General features: G+C 44.7%; 1 protein-coding gene across 4 annotated transcripts in view; it reads right to left on the reverse strand.

Moving 5' to 3' along the window:
• The window catches only part of CPSF6 (cleavage and polyadenylation specific factor 6), a 65,774-nt gene that overhangs the window by 34,905 nt on the left and 6,333 nt on the right, over positions 1 to 24,536 (reverse strand). For 2 of the 4 annotated variants that reach the window (XM_088452488.1, XM_088452487.1), the window contains exons 4-7: positions 24,322 to 24,467; positions 2,874 to 3,050; positions 1,972 to 2,458; positions 1,759 to 1,874 (exon numbers count right to left, since the gene is read on the reverse strand). In XM_088452488.1, coding sequence (XP_088308614.1) covers positions 1,759 to 1,874; positions 1,972 to 2,458; positions 2,874 to 3,050; positions 24,322 to 24,467 — 926 coding nt within the window. Of the gene's footprint in view, positions 1 to 1,758; positions 1,893 to 1,971; positions 2,459 to 2,873; positions 3,051 to 24,321; positions 24,468 to 24,536 lie in introns of all 4 variants that reach the window. The other 2 variants (XM_088452486.1, XM_088452485.1) reach the window with 1 other exon arrangement.

Consider the following 24,536-nt stretch of genomic DNA (forward strand, 5'->3'; position numbering starts at 1 on the left):
TTTTTTCTAGGAGCTAGGTCATCATCCTGTATATTTAGGATTGATTTGACCGCCCTTACTAAAGAAGGAACATTCACTGTAGGACGGTCCTCCTTTCGAACTAGACCCTGCAGAAGAACCCGTCACATCCTCCGATTTGAATCTACCTGCTGAGCAGACTGATAAAAAGATAACCTCCGCTTAGGCGCCTTAGTAACTACCGGTCTGTTAGCAACAGCCGACTGTGCCATCCACCCAGGAAGGATGTATAGGAGGGTCAAACATAGCATGCTGTGGGTATCCCATTAAAGGAGGCAGTGGGCGTAGCCAAACGATACACTAGCTGCATCATCACTTGAGACAAGGAGAACACCTAAGATGGCTCCTGTATGGAGGCCGGTAGACTAGTCCAGGTGAGGTGACAGACAGCACACAAACCATCCTTTATAAACTCCTGAGGGGACAAGCCCGCCAAACAAGATTTACATGAAACCAGCACAAGGGCCTCCACATTCTGTTTGTTTACTTTTTGGCATGTCAATTATAAAGGTAACAATGCAATGTAATGTAACAGCCTTCACAATTAACAAGTAAATGTGCAGTCCAAAGAAAAACCCACACACACCTGCAACAGAGGGATGAGGAGAAAAAAAATAGTGATAGTTCTAACCGACAGTCAGAAATAAAAGGCAGTATCACATAGCAGCTAGCAAACTGTCACATACAATGCATATGCAATTTAGTTGCAATGGGCTCTGAATCAACTACTCAAAACACGAGGCTTGGTAGGATATAGAGCACTATATACCTGACCCAGGGAAGAGGTATACAGGGAGACTGACCCAAAACCTCCCGAGACCAAACCGCTTCAGCAGAGCACAAAGAGTGAGAGTCTCATATGCAAAAGGAGGGTAGGAGGATCGATCCAGACAGGGAAACTTTTGATGGATCTGCATCTGGGTCAGGGGAGGAGCTGCCGGGGGAGAGCTTACCTCCCCCCTAAGCTGCATCAACTGGCCAGGTATGCTGGCCTCATGGCAGCAGAAGTGTGTGCTGCCGATCACCAACGTCAGACGATAAGGTCCCAGTGGTCTAGTGAGGACGCGGACACACTGGGCCCTCACTGCAGCGGCTTCTGGAAAAGTTACTGGTGTTGCTGCCCGTTGGAGGTAGACTGAGTCGCAGTGCATGATTCTTAATACAGACGCTCAGCACTGCTAACGCAAAACATGGAAATAAAATAAAACATAAAATAAAAAGCTTGGGACTGCCTATGCAGTCCCCTGTTACAAAGGTGCGTCTGAATCCTGCCGCAACAAACGAACAACTGAATGCCTGTGGCCGGGGAATATGTGGAGTAGGACCAGAGGCATCCTGGGAGCTGAAAGCTTAAACTGTTTGGTGCCTGGATCACTCCAACCACAATATTCTCCATGGTATCCCTGTGGATCCCTATTGACCCTGAAGAAGAAACTGAATTACTCAATTTCTATAGAACAGTTATAAGCAAGTTAATTATACTGATCTACTGTGTATTATGTAAACTTAGTTTAAAAGGCCCACAAAGAAACAGTCTAATCTCCAAACTAATGAGGCAGACATTAAAATTATTGATTAAATAATCTGTGTATACCTCTGCATAATATTGTGCTAGTAAACAAGTTTTCAAAATCAGTACATCTAAATGGAGCATGTGAAATTTCATATACTGTAAAGACATAAAAGGTGTTTATCTGGACATTTGGTTCACTAAGTATATAGCGCATATAATACACTAACCAGCACTGGCATCAGAAACCGCTCTTGAAATAGCACTGCTTGATATTGCCCTGTTGCGATTCATTATTTCCTCAAATTCTGCTTCACTTAAAGGTGTTCTGACAGCATCCATGTCCCTGCAAAACACAGATACTCTAAATGTAATAAAACATAATTATAATATAGAAGGGTGAATAACTTATTTTTATAAGATTATTCTAGAGGAGAACCCACCTTCCTGGGGGTCCATAATCTCCTCTATCATATGGAGGTGGCCGGCCATATGGATCAGATGGTGGTGGACCACGGCTATCTGAAGCTGGCATGCCAGCATTGCCAGGTGGTGGAAAGAAGTTGGGATTCACATGTGGAGCTGGGGGAGGGCCTCCTGGGGGTGGTCCTGGTAAATGAGGAGGTGGTCCTAGTGCCATTGGGGGACCTGGTGGGCGGGGAGGGAATGGACCAGGTGGTGGGGGAGGACCTTGTTGAGGAGGTGGTGGACCAGGTGGAGGGCCATAGACAGGAGGTGGAGGGCCTGGAGGGAGAGGAACTAAGGGCGGCTGCCCATACGGCTGTCCAGGGAACATAACTGGTGGAGGAGGGCGTTCTCCACGATTTGGAGGTCCAGCTAATGGAGGAGGAAGTGGTTGTCCTGGTGGAGGAGGACCAGGTAGCCCTGGGGGACCAGGTGGACACATAGGTGGTCTTGGAGGAGTCATTCCTAAAACACAAATTAAGAAAAAAAAAAAGCAACATTAGTAATGATGGCTGATAGCAATTATATTGCCATGGAGCATTTTTGAAGGCTGTGATACAGCATGCAGTCAAGTTATTAAACTATAAAATATGTCAAATAAAAAAAGTCTCCATTTTACATAATGTTTTTATTGAAGTGTTGAAGAAAAACAAACTCAGATAGGCATACAATAAATTTGCATCCTACATATAAGCAAGAAACTGGCTTGCATTGTAACAAAACTACATTTTCCAAATATTATTTTACATCTTTATTAGCATTTAAAATGAAGGCTCAACTATAAACTATTTGGCATAGAAAGACAAACAAAATCAAGAAAATAACTACATAATACCAAACTTAAAATCACTATTATCTAGGAAAAATGAATTGCTCTTACCCACAAAAGGGGGAGGTGGCCCTCCGGGTCCACCAGGCCCAGGGAATCTGTCACCACCAGGACCTGCAGTTGGGAACCGGCCCCTCCCCCTTCCCCCCGGCGGAAATGGTAAGCGAGCATTGATACCAGGCGGACCAGCCTTTCCTTCTCCAGACATTTGGCCAGCCTGTGTAGCTGCAACAATCGAAATACAACAAAAAGTATCTATTGCTCAAAACAAGTGTTAACAGAACTGGCTCTCTGATTCCCAGCTTGTTACGTGGATTTGATTATCATGGCAAGATGTTCAAGACTATAATTTAGTCTGGTTAATCTCATGGGCAGTTGAGTCAATTTTGGTCAGCAAAACGGACCTAGAAAATATCTGTGACCCCCTACAATACATGCTGCTATGGAAATAAAACACACTGCACGTAGCATTCATGCTACCTATACAATTTAGCTACGAGCTGTGACTACTTCTCATTTTGCCATGGTGAACAATGTGACCTAGTTTGCACTCTATAAATAATGTTCTTTGCTAAATGATTATTATTGCCATGTTTATAATTCTAAGTGATAGCGTAAAACGGATCAACTGGGGGGAAAACTTTGGCACAGTTGGACAGCTTGGAGTGTATATAATATATAGTGACTGCAGAGCTTCTGTGATTTTATGTAAACAATGGTCACATACCACATGAACCCCAGATAGAGAAGTGGTGAGTGCAGTGGGGATCTATGCCTTTTGTGTACATACAAGTACGTATGTATATTGATCAGACTTAACATTAAAGCCACCTGCCTAATAGTATGTAGGATCCCCACGTGCTATCAAAAAAGGTCTAACCCGTCAGGGTGTGGACTCCACAAGTATCATACATATACAAGGGCAGCTATTTGGCAGCACGTTTGGTAATGACAATATTAGGCAGGTGGTTTTAATGCTATGGCTGATTAAGTTGTTGATGGGAGATATACATTTCCCAGGCTCTTAACCTGTGTGGTAATTATCAAAGTAATGAAAAGCTTTGATGGTCAGACTACCTGTGAAAGACTGATAAAAGGTCACTTACTACCTGGGGAGCAGGCAGACAAACCTGTTAAGAAACACTGTTGGCTTTATGCAAGTGCAGTGTTTAAATACGGTTATGTTTCAGTTGGACATTAGGTCCTCCCACCCTTAGAGAGGAAGACTTCTGTTTAGTTAGAGCTTGACACAGGCTAGGATTTATTTTTAGTATTTTACTTTGATACAAATAAAACTAGCTGCGGTTACATGTATGATACAGATTGTCAGTTACAGAGTGAGGCCATTTACTCCAGGAAACAGCACTGCTTAACATGATCTATATCTATATACTGACTGATCACATTCTTTTGCACTAAGTGCACAGTCTGTGGCCGAACGATGCATGGCCATGTGCTTTTTGAATTGATGGCTTGTCTTCCTGACTTAGGGCCCGATTCTGCATTACAAATGTGCAATGCTGAACGCAGATTCCCGATTACCAACGGTCGTGATGGTGATCCCAGCCTGCGACCTCGGTTGTGGGGGGTGTCATACACATCCTGCTGCACTTGCATATTAGCAAGGATGGAATTGCAAAGCTGTCTGCGTTCAGTTTTGCAATTCCGTACGAATCTGAATCACCACCTCAGTACGATAGAGAGCTGGGCTGATGCACTTGAAGACTTTTCCCTCAGATACTTCTAGGGATCAGATGTCTTGTTACTCACATTCGAGAAGCAGCTTCCTATATTATAGGAGCGACATTGGATGCCAGTCTCCTAACCACCAGAGTCTCAGCTGCGTCTGCCAGTCGTAACCTGTGGCTACGCTCATGGAAGACAGATGCGGATTCCAAGAAAGGCCTAGAAGGGTTACCCTACAATGGGGAGATCTTGTTTGGCCCAGACCTTGACAAGACTAACCACGTTGGCAGCATTAAAAAAAAACATAACTGCATTTCTGCCTTCAGCAACTACTTCTACTAGGCCTCGGACTACATCACTTAAGTCCTTCCGTCCTCAGGGAAAGCCTAAAGGTCTGTCCTTTCCTAGGCAGTTGGCTTCCACTAGGGCCACCAAACCCAGGACAAAGCAGACCTGGAACAGACACCCTGCTTCAAAACCAGAGGATAAACCCTCAGCCTGATGGGACGGGCCTCCCTCTGGGATATCCCAGAGTGGGAGGCAGACTTCTTCCGTTCACCCAGTGCTGGTGTCAAACCACCATGGACGCTTGGATAAGAGAAGTGGTCTCTCACAGGTACGCCCTCTCATTTCTCAGACAGCCTCCCCACCAGTTTTTCTACACAGGCCCTCCTTCAGACCTGAACGAGGCCTTACAAATCCAGAAAGCTATACAGTCCTCGCTGCAAGGAGGGGTAATAGTGCCAGTCACACTTTCTCAGGTTATTATTCTACTCTCTTTCTGGTTCAGAAGCCGTATGGGTCTCATCAGCCTATCCTCAACCACAGATCCTTGAACAAATTCCTCCGGGTACCCAGGTTCAGGATGGAAACCCTACGCTCCATCATCCTAGCTATGGAGCCTGGGGACTTTATGGTATCTCTGGATATTCAGGCCGCTTACTTAGATGTACCTATAGCGTCCGCACATCAGAGATATCTTCGGTTTGCTATACTACAGCAACACTTCCAATTTCAGGTTCTGCCCTTTGGACTATCCACAGCTCCACAGGTGTTTACCAAAATTATGGTTATCATGGCGGCCCAACTAGATGGTCAGGGTGTCCGACTGTTACCATATCTGGACAACCTCCTGCTCCTAGCAGGAGCCCCAGAAGTGCTTCACCACCATCTGCAGCTAACCATTGCTTTCCTGTACAAGAACGGATGGTTAATCAACTGGAAAAAGTCCTCCCTGAATCCCTTACAGAGAATGATTCATCTGGGAGCCCTGCTGTATTCTCAGGATCAGAGAATCTTTCTGACATCAGACGAGATCTCCACACTTCAACTACGAGTGCTCAGATGTCTTCAGTCGCCGAGGGTAGATCCACTCAACAATGCAGGTTCTGGGATGCATGGTGTCTGCCTACGACATGGTGGATTATGCTCAGTTCCATTCCTCTCCAGGAGGAACGGATTTCCACCATCGATCAAAGCTCAGACGATGGTGCTCTCTCCAGAGGTGCGTCTGTCTCTATCTTGGTGGCTACAGACATCTCATCTAACCAAGGGTAACCCCTTTTGGATCCCAAACTGGGTAAACCCAACAACGGACGCCAGTCTCCCGGGCTGGGGCGCAGTGACCAGTCCCCGCACTCCTTTCAAGACCGTTGGACATCGGTCGAATCAACCCTGCCAATCAACATATTGGAACTTCGAGCTGTCTACAGTGCCCTCAACCTGGCCCAGCACATACTTCACGGAAAACCTGTACAGGTTCAGTCAGACAATGCCACAAAAGTGGCTTACATCAACCATCAAGAAGGCACTCAATGTCTGGCAGCAATGACAGATGTGTCACGCATTCGGCCATCTATGCAGTGTTCATTCTGGGAGTGCTCAATTGGGAAGCAGACTTCCTCAGCAGTCACGACGTGAATCCCGGGGAATGATCACTTCACAAAATAAGAGTTATGGTATAACATACCTTCGTTAACTCTTTCTTCGCGGTCCATGGGGTCCACAGCCAATACGTCGGGGTATATGGTCCAGACACCAAACAGTTTAACGAGCTCTCAGCTCCCAGGATGCACAGAGTCCTCTCCACATATACCCCGCCCCCGGCCATAGGTAGTCAGTTCGCTACCAAGCCCAAGCAGGAGAAGACAAAGGATAAGAAGGATGGAACCATGTTCTCTAGACCACTCTCTCACAGAAGAGGGAAATTATATAGATACACCCAGAAACCAGGTGCGTTAGGGTGGGTGTCCTCTGGACCCCATGGACCTCGAAGAAAGAGTCAATGAAGGTATGTCATACCATAACTCTTATTTTCTTCTTCGGGGTCCATGGGGTCCACAGCCAATACGTTGGGGATATCCCAAAGCAGTACCCCTAAGACGGGGACGTTCTTGTGTCTTGGAAGAAAGGAGAATCCTACGCCCGAAGTAGGCATCCTGAGAGGCAAAGGTGTCAAATGGGTAGAATTTGACAAAAGGTGTGGATGGAAGACCATGTGGCTGCCCTGCACAACTGTTCAGCAGAGGCACCCCAGCGGGCCGCCCACGAAGGTCCCACTGACTGTGTAGAATGTGCCGTTACGGAGTCTGGCACCACCCGATAGGCCTGTGTGTATGCCTGGAAAATTACTATACGAATCCTTTTGACAGCCATACAGCACAAAAAGAGAATCAGACTTCCTCATGCTATTGGTGCGATCCACATAAATACGTAGCGCACGGACAACATCCAGAGAAGCCTCACCTACCGAGAGGCCTGTAGTCTGAAAAGCTGGGACCACAATTTCATTCATATGAAAACGGGATACCACTTTCGCAAGGTATCCCGCCCTAGTACGAAGTACTGTTCTATCCCAATGGAGTATTAAAAAGGGAGAGCGGAAGGAAAGAGCTGCCAAATCAGAGACCCTACGGGCAGAGGCGATAGCGAGAAGAAACACTGTATTCGCTGTCAACCACTTCAGGTCCACTGATTTCAGGGGCTCAAACGGCGAAGCCTGTAGAGCCCTGAGAACTAACGTCAAATCCCACGGGGCTACCGGAGGAACAAAGGGAGGCTGAACTCTTAGAACACCTTGAAAAAATGTCCTCACATCCGGCAGTAGAGCGATTTTCCTCTGAAACCAGACTGAAAGAGCAGAAACCTGAACCCTCAAGGTGGCCAAGCGAAGCCCCTTTTGTAACCCAGTCTGAAGAAAGGAAAGCACTCTAGAGACCCTAAAAACCTCAGGGTCATATTTCCTCAGTTCACACCACTGAAAAAACGAGTGCCAAACTCTATAATAAATGCGGGCCGAAGCAGGTTTACGTGCCTTCAACATTGTATCATAGAATCAGAAAATCCCTTTTTCCTCAAGACGGAGGCCTCAAGAGCCATGCCATCAAATACAGATGAGGCAGACCCCGATACAAGTAGGGACCCTGTATTAACAGATCTTGCCTTATCGGAAGAGGCCACGGAGTGTCTATGGAGAGACACTATAGATTGGTGAACCAATGACGTCTGGGCCACCCCGGAGCTATTAGTATCACCGTACTGCCTTCCTGCTTGATGTTCCTGATGACCCTGGGAAGAAGAGAAAATGGCGGAAAGATACGCTAGCCTGTAATGCCATCTTCCTGCCAGCGCGTCTACAAACTCGGCCATCGGATCCCTGGTCCTGGATCCGTATCTGGGTACCCTGTGGTTTCTACTTGAAGCCATGAGGTCCATCTCTGGAAGACCCCACCTGTCCACCAGGCTCTGAAATATCTGTGGATGCAGAGCGCACTCTCCGGCATTTACCTCATGGCAACTCAGGAAGTACGCTTCCCAATTTAGGACCCCTGGTTTAAACACGGCTGATATTGTTGAGAGGTGATGCTCTGCCCAAACCAGAATCCTTGATACTTCTGTCAAGACCACCCGACTCAGTGTGCCTCCCTGATAATTGAGGTAGGCTACCGCGCTGCGATTGTTGGCTTGAATTTGAACAGGTCTGCCTTTTAGTATTCCCTGAGCCTGAAGTAGAGCTCTGAATACTGACCTTAGTTCCAGGCTATTTATGGACAGAAGACTTTCTACCTTCATCCACTTCCCCTGAAACGTGTGCAGACCTGTCATTGCCACCCAGCCGTGAAGACTGGCATCGGTCTTGAGAAGTATCCAATCTGAAACCCAAAATGGGCGACCCTGGTTGAGATGGCTTGTCCGCAGCCACCATGACAGAGATAACCGAACCTCTGGTAAGCGATGAATTATCTGAGACTTGATTGCGCGGTACTCCCCGTTCCAGCGCAAGAGAATCAACTGCTGCAATGGTCTGGAGTGAACTGGGCATATCCCACCATACTGAAGGTGAATAGCATCGACACCAGCACCTGTATTGCTGACTATACAGACACCCACCTGTTGTGAAACAATCTGCGTATCCGCAACTGCAGGGCCGCAATCTTGTCCTCCGGCAGATATATCCTCTGAACCACGGCCAAGCGTGCCCCCAAATGAATCATCTGCTGCACCGGGAGAAGCGACAACTTCTTCCAGTTTATGACCCAGCCGTGACTATGCAGACAGGACACCGTTAGTGCCAAATGATTCTGCAACTCCTGTGGAGACTGTCCCAGTAACAGGAGATCGTCCAAGTATGGCAGAATCCTGACGCCCTGGCGTCTGAGACATGCCATCATAACCTTGGTAAACACTAAAGGAGCTGTTGACAGGCCAAATGGTAGAGCTTGGAACTGCTCGCCCCCTACTGCAAACCGCAGAAATTGCTGGTGGGGCAGGGTGATTGGTATATGCAGATACGCATCTTGGATATCCAAGGACACCATAAAATCCCCTGGTTCCATTGCCAACACAACTGACCGCAGTGTTTCCATACGAAGCTTGGGCACTCTGATAAATGTGTTGAGCCCCTTTAAGTTTAGAATAGGCCGGAAGGACCCATTTGGCTTCTGAATCAAAAATTGATTGGAATAAAATCCTTTCCGTAATTGATTCTCTGGAAACGGGATAATGACTCCCGACATCAGCAGGGATTGTATAGCCTGTTGAAGGACCAAGGCCTTTACAGAACCCACCACTGGGTTTATGCAAAAGAATCGCTGGGGAGGACTTCTCCAGAATGTCAGGGCGTTCCTCCCGCAGATCACTCCCCGAACCCAGGCATCTGTTGTCGTGAGATGCCAAGCGTCTGCAAACCAAAGAAGTTGGTTTCCTACCCTGGGGGACCCCAGGGGGAGGCCCGTGCCATCAGGCCACCGGCTTATCCTTGGCTCTGGAAGCCGGACGCTTGTTCGGCCAGGGTTTCTTAGACCCCGGTCTTTTTGCCGCACCAAATCTTGCTGGGGGCTGACCTCTGGGCTTGCCCTGCGGCCGAAAAGTCCAAAAGGACGACCATCTAGGCCTGGTCACAGATGCTGAAGGCAGGCCAGCCATTTTAGAGGCTGCCACCGTAGCCACAATTTTGTCTAATTCTGTGCCAAAGAGAATACCTCCCGTAAACGGAAGGGATTCTAGGGCCGCATCCGTCTTCCAATTTCTTAACTACAGGGCTCTGTGTGCCACGACCGAGACCGCTGATGGTTTGGAAGATAGTATACCAGCATCTAATGCTGCATCTCCCAGATAAGACGCTACTTCCTTGACATAGGAAATAATCTCCAGCTGTTCCTTGGATGCTTCTGGTAGAGATTCTGCCAGTGTCTTCATCCATTCTTCAATGGCTTTGGAAATCCAAGCTGTAGCCATAGTCTGACGAGTGGCCACTCCCAAGAGCGAGAAAATTGCCTTGAGACAACCCTCAAGCCTCCTATCTGTGGAATCTTTAAGAGATGATGCAGATGGTATGGGCAGTGTGGAACTCTTTACCAGTTGTCAGATTTCCCACTTAGCACACTCTTCTGACGGAAATAGGTATAAGGCTGCCACCTTTTTAGAAGGATGGAATTTCCTACCCGGACAGCTCCATGCTTCCCCCATAAGCTCCGACAAGTGCTCTAATCTGGGGAACTCCGCCTTAACCACTTTTTCGCGCTTAAATACCGGTGCCTTTCTCTGCGGAGGCTCCCCATCATCTATACTCAGTACAGTTTTGACAGCCCTAATCAAAAAAGGGACGTCAGACACTGAAAAATGATCCTCTCAGGAGTATATCTCTCTGGAGAAGAGGAGGAATTGTGTACTACTTCCTCCTCCGAGGATGTACCTGAGCCATCGCCCCTCTCCGTGGCTTGGCCTGCGTGGGGGGCCAAATGCCGTCTGGTCTTTGGCTGCATAGATCTAGCAGCGGTTGCTGAAAAGCTGCTGAAGATAATAATAATAATAATAAGATAATGCCATGCCTTGGCCAGCATACATGTCCATCCATGATGGAAGCAGAGGGCATCACCGTAGAGGGCTGCATCTGCTGCAGGTACCCCCATCCTGGGGGTGCTGGAGTAGCCAAAAGTTCCGCCACTTGTGCCATAATCTGGAAAAAGCCCAGGGGGGTTCTGGTCCAGAGGCTGGTAAACTTAACTGATGCGATGATTGTCTAAAGCAGTTACCACACAATCCAATTTGAATGAAACTGTGGGGATAACCCCGCTTTACAAGCCATACAAGACACCAGCACAGGAGCTTCAGCCACCTGTCTTTCAGACTCCTTACACATAATAACGCTTTCTTATGTCAAGTTCTGAGTACACATGTGATTTTGTTTCATCCCCAACTACCCACACACACCTATAGCAGTGGGTTATAGGGAGAAAATAGCAGTGATAGGTTATAACATGACAGTTATTCAGATATAAAAGGCAGTACCCCACACAGCATACAAATCACATGCAATGCATAAAACACCCTTGTGAACATATGCAATCTAAGCTCGTCACTATGAACAGCCCCAGGCTTAGTAGGGTAGAGAGCTCTGTAAAACCGGTCACCGTAGGAGAGGTATACAGGGAGACTGATCCAGCCTCCCGAGTGCACAGCCACTGAAAGCACCTGAGAGTGGTTTCTGGCTGACTCAAATAGAGGGAGGCTGGAAGGAGCAACCCAGAAGCGGGAACCTTTAAACTGGGCCAGCGTGAGGGTTGGGGGGGAGGGGCCCTCCCCTATGCTGCATGGATCCACCCGGCACATTGACCTGGCCGCCGCCACTAGTCCCCCGGCAGTCAGGATCCGTCATGTGGTCTAGTGCAGGAGACAGTCTACCTGGCTCCTCACTGCAGCGTGCCTCCAGGCAGTCTCCACCTCCGGAGGCCGGACCGCCATGTGGTCCCGGCATCAGCGGGCGCCAATACCACCTTACTTGCATCCCCTATTCCGGTTGCAGTCTAGGGGCTAGGTGGAGCCGCGACACGGGCGTCTGGACGCTTAGCTGCTTCCGGTTCTCCCTTTAGTTAGCATGTGCAGCCAGCTCAGGTGGAAAGCAGACTTTTTTTTGTTGTTTTTCTGCAGGACTGCCATGGCTACTATATGCAAATCTCAGGGACCACGATGGGTTCTAATTTAGCTCCATCATACGCTAATATATATATGGCTAAATATGAACAAGAACATATTCTCTCAAAATACGGCGATAAGATTAAGTTCTAACGCCGGTTTATTGATATTTTTCTCCTTTGGCAAGGTACAGCCGATTATTTTGAACAAATGGTAGCCAATCTCAACAGGCTTGATTCACCGATCCGTTTTACACATGAATTAAGTATGAGGATGTCACTATTGGTGTCGTTGATTGCAAACTAACCACCTCACTACATAGGAAGGCTACAGATAGGAATTTAGCTTTATTACCTACGAGTCATCATCCTACGGCATTGAAAGACAGCTTACCATTGTCGCAATACTTACACGTTATACGCATCAACGCTGAAGCTGACACAAGATGGAATTACAATTGACTGAGATGACTAAGATTCCTTGCATGTGGCTATAAACAAGTTACCTTGTCCAAATGTCTACAGAAGGCAAGGGATACTGCCCAGGCCCAACACACTGGAGTGGCTACAATGAGTAAGAATAAACCAAGTGTGATTTACACCACCACGTCCGATGCCCAGGCTCAACTAACACAGAAATCACTTAAGAAATTTTGGCCCATCATTACTAGTGACAAGATGCTGCCGTTCCATAATATGGCACCACCGATGATGGCATATAAGAGGGGACCAAATTTCAGACAAATATTGATGAGACCACGTCTCTACCCTGGTAAACCCAATGATGTCTCTGAAATCATGGTAAAAAGACCGGGTAGTGTTTCATGTGGCGACTGTGTAACTTGCACCTCCATGGTTGTTGGCCCGACCTTCCTGCACCCACATTCGGGACGGTTAATTAATATTAAGTATAGACTACGTACTATTGTGGGCCTTACGGCCCGTAGGTTCCGCGATAGAATGGCCAACCATAGGGCCTCCATCAGGGCAGCATATGTTACGGGCAAAAGCGACAAGCCAGTAGCCAGACATATTTTTGAAAAGTCCCATCAATTGGCGACACTCAGATGTAAGCTCATTGATTGGATCCCTCCTCAACAAGGGACCGATAGGCTCCTTTTGCTAAAAAAAAAAAAAGAGAAAGCTTTTGGATCCATGCGTTGGATAAAGTGACTCCTAGAGGTTTAAACGAATATAATCCTCTAGGTAGCTTTCTTTGAAAATTCTCAATTCTTGGGCAAGTTGATTATATTTTTTAAGTAAGCGACATTTTCTCTATATCTATGCTTTTTTGGTTGGAATTTCTCCTCACTCCACTATTAATGTATATGAGAAATATATTCATGATTGTTATATTGGACTTATTATATTGCATATTGATGTTGTCTCCACTGGTTAGATTATATAAACATTGCTGAATCAGTATTTATCCTATGCCTGTAGTAGTATTTGTTAGTCATAGCAGGCTCCTTTATAAATACTTACAACATATACACTGTATATGATAAAGGGTATACTATCCCTTTCTGGTATCTCGAATATGAGTACATTACACTGTCAGCAATCCCTGCAGATACTGCATTCTCTGTTTTTGCCCACTTGCGGCTGCCGTCTGTCTGCGTGTCAGGCTGACACGCGGAAGTGACCACCGTGTGATACACACTTCCGGCTAGTGGGTTTAATAGCTGCGCGGCGCCACACAGCTGATATGCTGCAGACGCCGGCGATACACGCGCCCATCCTACAACCTACCTGGCTATCCATTTTTTGCTTAAACGCTAACTGTCTACTATAGGTAAGCCTGTACATGTTAGCAGTGCTGTTACAGCGTGCCAGTATCCATACATGTGTTCTGATTATTTCTCCTGTCATTTTGCAGACATTGATGACTGCATAGTAGCAATATACCACCATTGGGCTTTATATATGGATTTGATGAGCCTCTAGGTAGATATCCACAGACTGCGCTATATACCAGTCACTTTGTTACTGAAATGTTAACATTCATATTGCACTTACGGTTTATCCACAGGATTGTGACATATTTGGAGCCCTATGTAAATTGGGACTATCATGTCAGTATAAACCTTATAGAGGTATTTATCTATCCATAGCCTTGCATATAGGGGCTGATAAGATTTCCTGCACTGACACTTGGTGAAAATCTTTTCTTATTAAGTAACAGGTGTCTTTTCTTTAACACTGGTGTATATGTGATCTTAAGTATTTTGGAGCCTGCTAGACAAGTTATTGTGTTTCTTGTCACTTTCACAGATTTTTGTCATTTCATATTTGATATCTACTACTTGAAATGATGTCTATGATGTCTACTATTTAAAAAGGTCTTGAGAAAGGTTCATCTGGGAACCGAAACTTTGACCACATTGAAAATTCTCTGTGACTAACATGATGTTTTGTAACAAGAATAAATCGTTCAATCGCTTTTAAAAGGAGAGTGCATCCTTCCTTATTGGATAGATTTCTTGGACTGTATAGGGACCTTGTGTCCTTGGAAGCACCCCGACGAGTATCTGTCTATGTATGCAAGTGCAGGGCCCCTTTTGGGATAGAGATATATATATATATATATATATATATATATATATAATTAGATAGATATATTACACACACACACAAACGCACTGGAGAAGTTAGGGATGGCGTGTATTTGTGTCCAGGTTCCTGTAATATGTGTTTTAAACTCCCGGGAAAAGTCTGTTTTACCAAGCATATTTGAGCGCCGTCTTTTGGTAAAAGCCGGACAATGGGTCCTTGGGGTGTGGGTGTGAGAGAAGGGAGGGCTCCATCCACAGGGCAGTTTCAGGTTTTGGGCCTTCCAGCCTGTGAGCAGGCTAATTAAGGTATACACCTGGAAGTGGCTCAATATAGCTGTGTAAGAGTTTTCATGCAGTGTCTCACCTGGGGAAGTAGGCATGCAGGCTAGCATGTCCAGAGACACTGGGACCTTTTTAAAGTGCTGTGTTTGTGGTAAGGCAGTAGGCCTTGCCACTTGTAGAGAGGAAAGTACCTGTCTAGTTAGTGCCCAGCCGGGCTAGGACTTATTTTATGTTTGGTTGTTTGACTATTGGAGTTGCACAATAAAAACTGGTGCCAACCATCTTTCACGAAAACCCACGACTGGAGTGCTGTTTCCTGGCTGCTGTGTGCAGGGAGGTGTCTAGCTACCCCAGGAGAGGGACACCTACCCCGATCATACTACATATGGTGGAGAATGCGGGCATTGCACACTGGAAATTGCAGCAAGAGGTAAAATTCTACATTTAAAATTTAAAGTGACAGACACCAATTTGTTGTGTTGGATATCAACTCGTGTTCTGTGAAGTCCATGAAGGTGGTGTCGACAGATGCTTAAAAGAATCCAGGTTTTTCTACAAACCTACACCTAAAGACAACATGGAGGACATTGTTAAGGCCTTGCTCCAGTCTAACAAAACTCTGCAAGAAGCTATCAAAGCTCAACAGGAAACAAACAGGACTCAGCAAGTCGCCATAGAGGAAACCCGTCAGGCCATAAAAGAGAGTGATGATGTGGAAGCGTATCTTACAGCCTTTGAGAGAACCGCAGAGAGGGAGAGTTGGCCCAAGGAACAGTGGGCAAGTCTTGTGGCACCCTTCCTGTCTAGGAGAACCACAAAAGTCCTACTATGATTTGTGCCTGGCTGATGCCAAGGACTATTTGGCCCAAAGAACAGTGGGCAAGTCTTGTGGCACCCTTCCTGTCTGGAGAACCACAAAAGGCCTACTATGATTTGTGCCTGGCTGATGCCAAGGACTATGCAAAGCTAAAACGGGAGATCCTGACGCGCTTGGGAGTCACCTAATTTGTTCAGGCCCAACGAACCGCTGGGAGTTCCAAATGGAAAAGCCTCCATGCTCACAGATGCATGACCTTGTCCAGCTAACCACAAAATGGCTACAGCACGAGACGACAGGACCGCAGATCGTGGAAAGAGTCGTGATGGACCAGTATCTGTGATCGCTACCTGCATCCCTGCGCAAGTGGGTGAGACATGCAGACCCTTAGTCCGCAGACCAGTTAGTCGAACTGGTGGAGAGGTACGTGACGGCTGAGGAACGGTTGAGTGTGTCTCACCGGGCCCTGGTTCCGCAACGGCGATCTTCCGTGACTACTGGTAAGACTGTTCCAGGGGAGAAGGGTGCTTGGCGGTGGAATGAACTTAAGACACTGGGTTTGGAACCTGGAGACAGGCCAGGAAGGTTCTTACCCCATAAGAGACTTAATAATATGATACAATGTTTTCGATGTAGTGAATTGGGCCACATTGCTGCTAATTGTCCACTCACCTCTGAACCTATGTAATGTGATACTGCTTATGTCCGTCGCAGAATGTCTTTCTTTACAAAGCCATCCTGCCTGTACTGCTGACCGACAGGCTGAGACAGATAAGCAAATGTGTAAGGTTACTGTAGAAGGCAATCAAGTAGCGGCTCTGTTAGATTCTGACAGCCTGGTTACACTTATGAGAGCTGAACTGGTGAACCCCTTAAAGCGCAAGGGAAGAGTTGTTGGTGTGACCTGCATACATGGGGATACTCGGTATTATGTTACTGCGGAAGTGAACATAGAAACAGTGTGGTTCCGCTACAGTCTCTGAGGGTTTGGTGCCTGGCTTAAAGTATGATATAATGTTGGGGAGAGACTTTGCTCACTTCTGGAAGTTGTGGGAAAGCCGGTTTGTTACCGAAGTAAATAATCCCGACCCATTTGAGAAGGTTGCTGATGCAGTAGCAGGGGAAGCTTCTTCAGAGTCTGACAAGTTCCCTTTTTCTAGAATGGTTGGTGAACCAGAGAATACGGAGATTGGAAGTATTAAGGATAGAGCAGCTCTGTCAGGCATCCCAGCCGCTCTAGTAAACTTAGGGCCTTTGGTTCCTGAAGTGACAATAGCTAAAACCCTGTCGACCGTTCAACAGCAGGAAGTTAAGAAGTTTCTTATCAGAAATAGGGTTTTGTTCTCAGATGTACCGGGCAAAACCACAGTCATTAAACATGACAGTCACTGACCCAGGGGTTAAGTTTAACCTAAAGTCCTGTAGGTTACAAGAAGCCCAAAGAGAATCAGTGTCTAAAGAAATGTAAAAAATGTTGGAACGGGGTGTAATTGAAAAATCGCATAGTGAAGTCCCATTGTGCTTATTCCAAAGCCGGACGGGAACGTAAGTTTCGGCAACAATTTTCGAAAATTGAACAGTGTGTCAAAGTTCGATGCCTACCCAATGCCAAGGGTGGATGAGCTAGTTGAAAGGCTAGGAACAGCGAGGTATTTAACCACGCTAGACTTATCCAAAGAGTATTGGCAAGTGCCGTTAACTGAGAAAGACAAAGAAAAAACAGCTTTTCTGACACCAGAAGGGTTGTTCCAATATAAGATGTTGCCCTTTAGGTTACGTGGGGCACCAGCTACCTTCCAAAGGATGATGGACAGAATTCTAAGACCCCATAGATGGTATGCTGCTGCTTGTCTAGGTGAGGTGGTCATTCATAGTCCTGATTAGCAGTCTCATTTGCCCAGAGTACAAGCAGTGTTGGACTCCATTCATAGGGCAGGATTGAAAGCCAACCCAGAGAAATGTTGCCTGGTGATGGAGGAAGTAAAGTATCTTGGTTACACCATTTGCAGAGGTTTGATAAAGCAACAGCTTAACAACAAGGTGGTTCTGGGCATTAAAGAATTTCAAGCTCGCAGTAGAAAGGAAGCCAGCTGGCCAATACAGAGGCTTTGTCACGTGTCCATTGTTTGGGGGCTGCAGTTGTTCCGCCCATAGGTCGAAACAAAAGGGGGGATATGTGATAGAAGCACTGGAGAAGTTAGGGATGGAATGTATTTGTGTCCAGATTCCTGTAATATGTGTTTTAAACCCCCAGGAGAAGCCAGTTTTACCAAGCATTTTTGAGTGTCGGCTTTTGGTAAAAGCCGGATAATGGGTCCTGGGGGTGAGAGAAGGGAGGGCTCCATCCACAGGGCCGTTTTGGGCCTTCCAGCCTGTGAGCAGGCTAATTAAGGGATACACCTGGAAGTGGCTCAATATAGCTGTGTAAGAGTTTTCATGCAGTGTCTTACCTGGGGAAGTGTAGGCATGCAGGCTAGCATGTCCAGAGACACTGGGACCTTTTGAAAGTGCTGTGTTTGTGGTAAGGCAGTAGGCAGTATTCACCCCCCTTGTTTTTTTACCATTTTTGTTACATTACAACCTGTAATTTATTTTTAATCTGAATTTTGTGTGATGGTTCTGCACAAAATAGTCTAATTTGGTGAAGTGAAATGAGAAAAATATATCTAAACAAATTTCCAATAATTATTGGATATAATGTAGATATAGTATGGGTTGGAGAGAATTTTATTTATAAAGATTATTTTTTAAACTGTCCCCATTATTCACAAAAGCATGGGAAAAAGAACTTCAAGATACAGTTCAGGATATTGCTGGGAGGTTGTTTTTAATAATACATTTGCTAGTTCATTCTGTATAACTACTTTAGAAACTCTTTACGAAGTTTTATCACGCTGGTATAGATAACCTGTTCTTCTAAATAAAATGTTTCCACAGGTTACAAAGAATTGCTGGAGATGTAATTCTGCTCCGGGTAGCCTTTTACATATATGGTGCGATTGTCCTTCCCTAGTCCCATTTTGGAAGCATGTGTTTGAATGTTCTAACTCAATTCTTGGAGGGAAGGTCTACAGAGACCCTGAGTTTTGGCTTTTGAACATAACCTCCTCTTCCACAGCTTCATATAAGAATTCCCTATTACGGCACCTAAACAATGTGGCTAAAGCCGTCATCCCTGTTTTATGGAAATCTACCTCTCCTCCATCCATTAAAGACTGGTTTCAGAGAGTAGATTATTATATAGATATGGAGGATATTGTATCTTTCTCTAAAGGTAAACCTTCCGACTTTACTGCCATTTGACTCCCATGGTTGAAGTTTAAAGATTCCATATTATACAATAATTATAATGGTGTACTTACTACATCCGTTTCTGCAGCGTCCTAACCCCTACTTGTTTAACTGTGAGGTCACTCACAAGTATAGATATTAATTCAAGACTGGACAACAATAAACTGTCCCTTCTAATAACCTCCTGTTTGTCTCCCGCCCAATACCTTCTTCCCTTCGGACTATCCTCCCCCTAACTTCACTTCTTCTTCATGTTTATTCTTTTTTTTTATTTTTCTTCTACTCTTTTTGGTTATTGATTGATATAATCTGTATTTTAGAAGTGATTTTCTTATATTGATAATTTTTTGTATTATTCAAAATGGAATAAGCAATTGTTTATATGTGTATACACTTTATATGTATTTCATATGGCATTGTTTGCTTCTTTTTCAATAAAAATAGTTTGCATAAATAAAATTCTGAAAATTGGCATGTGCATATGTAATCACCCCCTTTGCTATGAAGCCCCTCAAAAGTTCTGGTGCAACCAATTACCTTCAGAAGTCACAGAATTCGTGAAATAAAGGCCACCTGTGTGAAATCTAAATGTCACATGATCTGTCAGCATAAACACACCTTTTCTGAAAGTCACCAGAGGCTGCAACACCGCTAAGCAAGAGGCATCACACCAAGACAACCATGGAGCTCTCCAAATAAGTGAGGGACAAAGTTGTTGAGAAGTACAATTCTGGGTTGGGTAAAAGATAACCAAATCTTTGATGATCCCCCAGAGCAGCATCAAATCCATCATCATCAAATGGAAAGAAGATGGTACCACAACAAACCTGCCAAGAGAGGGCCCCCCACCAAAAAACTCACAGACCGGGCAAGCAGGGCATTAATCAGAGAGGCAGTACAGAGATCAAAGGTAACCCTGAAGGAGCTGCAGAGTTTCACAGCAGAGACTGGTGTATCTGTGCATGTGGCCACAATAAGCCGTACACTCCATAGAGCTGGGTTTTATGGAAGAGTGGCCAGAAAAAAATCCATTACTTAGTGATAAAAATAAGACGACACAATTTGAATTTGCCAAAAGGCATGTGGGAGACTCCCCAAATGTATAGAGGAAGGTGCTCTGGTCAGATGAGACTAAAATGTAACTTATCAGCCACCAAGGAAAACACTATGTCTGGCGCAATCCCAATACATCCCATCACCCCAAGAACACCATCCCTACAGTGAAACATGGTGGTGGCAGCATCATGCTGTGGGGATGTTTTTCAGCAGCAGGGCCTGGGAAACTGATTCGAGTCAAGGGAAAGATGAATGGTGCTAAATACAGGGATATTCTTGAGCAAAACCTGTTTCAGTCTGCCTGTGATTTGAGACTGGGACAGAGGTTCACCTTCCAGCAGGACAATGACCTGAAGCATACTGCTAAAGCAACACTCGAGTAGTTTAAGGTGAAACATTTAAATGTGTTGGAATGGCCTAGTCAAGGCCCAGATCTCAATCCAATTGAGAATCTGTGGTCAGACTTGAAGATTGCTGTTCACAAGCGGAAACCATCCAACATGAAAGAGCTGGAGCAGTTTTGCCTTGAGGAATGGGCAAAAATCCCAGGGGCAAGATGTGGCAAGCTCATAGAGACTTATCCAAAGTGACTTGCAGCTGTAATTGCCGCAAAAGGTGGCTCGACAAAGTACTGACTTTAGGGGGGTGAATAGTTATGCACGCTGAAGTTTTCTGTTATGTTGTTCTAAATGTTGTTTGATTCACAATATTATTATATATATATACACAACTTCACAGTTGTAGGCATGTTCTGTGAATGAAATGATGCACACCTTCAAACAATCCATTTTAATGCATGTCATCTCCTGGTAGAGCATGAAAACATTGGTACATTGAGCACCATCGGATGTGCTCGCAGCGCTGGAGGTTGACTATACCTGGCCGCAAGCACTGCGATCACTTAAGTGTTAAATACAACCAGGTGACGTGTACAATGACACTGCCTGTTAATTATGCACGCCTATGAAACGGCGTGGAAACACTCAGGCACGCCTGCATTTGTACCTCCACTCCCCCGTTTCTTGTGGCCTGCCCCTGTTTCCACCCACAAATGGCCTCTTCTGTCACTCATTCAACTGGGCTGTCTATGCTGGGCGTGCGAGCGCTTCCCGATCTGTCGCAGTGGTTCGCGCACGTGCATTGTGATGCATGCGCAGAATGCAAATATTGGCAAGCTACGAGCGATCACATCCTAGCGAGCAGGTCTGAATCAGGTTCTATAGTGCCAAAGAATGTGATCAGTCAATTACTAAGCATTTTATTGAAGCCAGGAGTAATCTTGCGATGCTGTATTATGTAATCATTGACTATATTCCCGAGATGTGGCGTGGAGGTGATCATGGGAAATGACTATTGCAAATAGAATCGCGCTAGATCTTTAAACTTGACACTAAGACTCAATGATCAATTAACCTTTAATTTATTTCTTTAATTCTATATGTTTTTGATTGTATGTTTCTTTTAATTTACAGGTAAGGTATTTAGTAAAGGTCAATCAAAAATCGAACAAAATTGATGTTGTGTTTCTGGGCCTAAATAACACATTTACTAACACTTAAAAAATCAAATAAATAAAAAATGGTCTGTTAGTAAATGTGTGATTTAGCCCCAGAACCACACATCAATGTTGTTCGATTTAGATCAGTGGTTCTCAAACTCAGTCCTCAGGACCCCACACAGTTCACTTTTTGCAGGTCACCCAGCAGGTGCACAGGTGTATTCATTACTCACTGACACATTTTAAAAGATCTACAGGTGCAGCTAACTATTTCACTAGTAATTATGTGAGGAGACCTGCAAAACATGCACAGTTTGGGGTCCTGAGGACAGAGTTTGAGAACCTGTGATTTAGATTGATCTGAAATCTACCTTTAGTAAATATGCCCCCTAGGTGGTCTTTTCATCCAGTGTAAACCTGGTCCTGTTTTTTGGTATTTCACATCTGAATTTTCATATTGACTACATAGATTTTGTTTTCCTGGCATTGCTTTACATATTTTCATAGTTAACTTTTATATATGTTGAGTATTTAGATATTTTTTATATGTCACTTCGGCTTCATGTTAATGAACTTCATAAATGTACTCTTTAGAGTTTAGTAAATATCAGTTTATCAGATTTATGTTTTTTAATCTTGTTTCTACATATTATTCGGTCTGTGCTTATCAATTATTTTCCATGTATGACATTTAATGGTTTCTAGGCTTACTTTTGCTCTCATGTCTCTGGATATGCTAATTTTACAGTCTATCAGTTACCAGTGCAATTATGATCTATTGTTTGTTTACAGTTATAGCGGTGGTACATCTTTCACTAGTTTACATTTCCATGGCAACCTATGAAGGTTCAGCACGACAAGCTTCCGGGCAGTCTCGCACATAACATCAGTCCGGGAAGTGACATCAGATGCCAGATATCCAGGAAGAAATCGGCATGGATGAGGTTCACTGGGGTGTTTATAAAGTGAATCTGTATTATATGGCTTTGTATTCCCGACAAAGGAAGTAAATCCAAAATCTTGGATCTTCTGTGTCTTCATTTTCTTTTATTGTCAGTCCTGTGAGTGCCACTATCTCGTAAAGTTTATGCTATTATTTTGATGGGCACTTGGGCCAGTAGCTCTTCAGTATAGCAGACCACCATTCTTAGGACACATGTCCCTGCTCCAGTGAAGTTTACAATCTATATTCCCTACCACATGTACACACTAGGGTTCATTTTTTGGTAAGAATCCAATCAACCTGCCAGTATATTTTTGGATTGATGAAGATAACCAGAACACCCAGAGGAAACCCAGCAAAAATGGAGAGAACATACAAACATCACACAGATAGTGCCCTGGTGGGGATCGTACTCAAGACCTCAGTGCTGTGAGGTAGTAATGCTAACCTAACTTGCTGCCTTATGTAACCCATGGACAGAAGCCCTAAACTATCTGTGGATTAAACTCCTAAGTGGTGAGGTGTCCGGGACAAGTCCGCATACAGAAAAGAGGTGGACCTGCAGGTACCATCTGGAGATAAATCTGCTATAAAACAGTAGAGATGGTTGTGGAATTTAGGAGGAGTTATGTTCCTGTGTCCCAACTTATGATAGATGGCAATGTTGTATCTATAGTGGACTCCTTTAAGTTTCTGGGGCCTATTCTTTTGCGAAACCTTAAGGGGGGGCCCAATATTGATGCCATTGTCAAAAAAGCTCAGCAACGATTATACTTTTTATGGCACCTTAAAAAGTTTGCTCTCCCCCCGAGAGTTGCCGATTCTTTTTTATTCTGCCATTATAGAGTCTGTTATGTTCTTCGGTTAAAGTCTGGTTTGGCTCAGCAAGCGAGAGAGAGAAGCTTAGGCTCCAAAGGGTTGTAAGAACAGCAGAAAGAATTATTGGGGTAGGTCTCCCTCCAGTTCAGGAGTTGTACTTGTCCAGGGTGAGGAAGAGGGCAATTAATATTGTAAGGGATCAGTTGCATCCTGGTTGTTCCGTTTCAACTGCTTTCATCGGGCAGGCGCTATAGAGCAATGCCTTTAAAAACTTCCATACATCAAAATAGTTGTTTTTAGCAGGCTATTCGCCTGTTGAACAATTGACAGTAGGGTCTGCTTAGCCTTATAGTAGTTTTTTAAGAATAGGATATTTTTATTTTGTCTATTATTTATGTATTGTGTTTTATGTTTTATGACTGGATTGCGAGTTATTTCTGTGAGTTCTTGGTGTGCAGTAAACCAGAGCTAAATTCCTGATACACTGCTGTATACTCGGCCAATATAGTCGATTCAGATTCTTCTAACAATATGATGATTATTGACATTCAGGTCTCCAAGATGCTGCTGGCTGCACCGAAGGTGATCATTCTTTAATATATTTTAGTGGTATCACATATAGAACATAATACTGAGACAGGGGCAGCCAAGTAGCACCTTGGAGACCTGAATGTTCATAGGTGTTAAATGGGTATTAGTAGAAATGAGTGTCTCAGTTCTACGCAGTTCTTTTTGCCAAACTAGCCCAAGTTTGGATCTTATTGGCTTTCCAAAACACGCGAGAGCTGGATAGCCAATAAGATGCCTCTTTTCAGAACCCAACGTAACAGAGTATAAGCAAACTGTTCATCTCTAGTTATTAGGCAGAAGAGAGATTGAAGCTTCATGTTCTTCCATGCCACTTCACAACACACAGCCAGTGCTGGGGGCACAATTACAGTTATAACCTCAAACTAAGTCTATGGTGGTGAGAAAGAAAATTATATTTTAATGGAAGTAATAACCATTTTTTTAAAAGTTTTATATAGATTTTTTTTTTTTTTACTGAAAGTAGAGACAATGTTCTAAATATCCAATATAGTGAAACTAAAAAAAATCCTTATGACATTTATTCCATAGTTATACTTGTATGATACTTACTTTTTCTCGACTGCATTTCAAACAGACTAAGGAATTGCTTATTGCAGGGTGTTACTGCAGGACTCTGCCCATGTAGCTCTCTCTTAGGCAACAAATCCATGAGTTTCTTGGATGACGATTCTGAGCCAACACATATTAGTGCAAACCTTTACAAACAAACGAAAGTATGTACACGTGAAATAATGGAAGGCCCAATTAATGTAATTAGGAAGGAA

The sequence above is a fragment of the Taudactylus pleione genome, unplaced genomic scaffold (genome assembly GCF_031769625.1).
Source record: "Taudactylus pleione unplaced genomic scaffold, aTauple2 ptg000038l, whole genome shotgun sequence".
NCBI classification, from domain to species: Eukaryota; Metazoa; Chordata; class Amphibia; order Anura; family Myobatrachidae; genus Taudactylus; species Taudactylus pleione.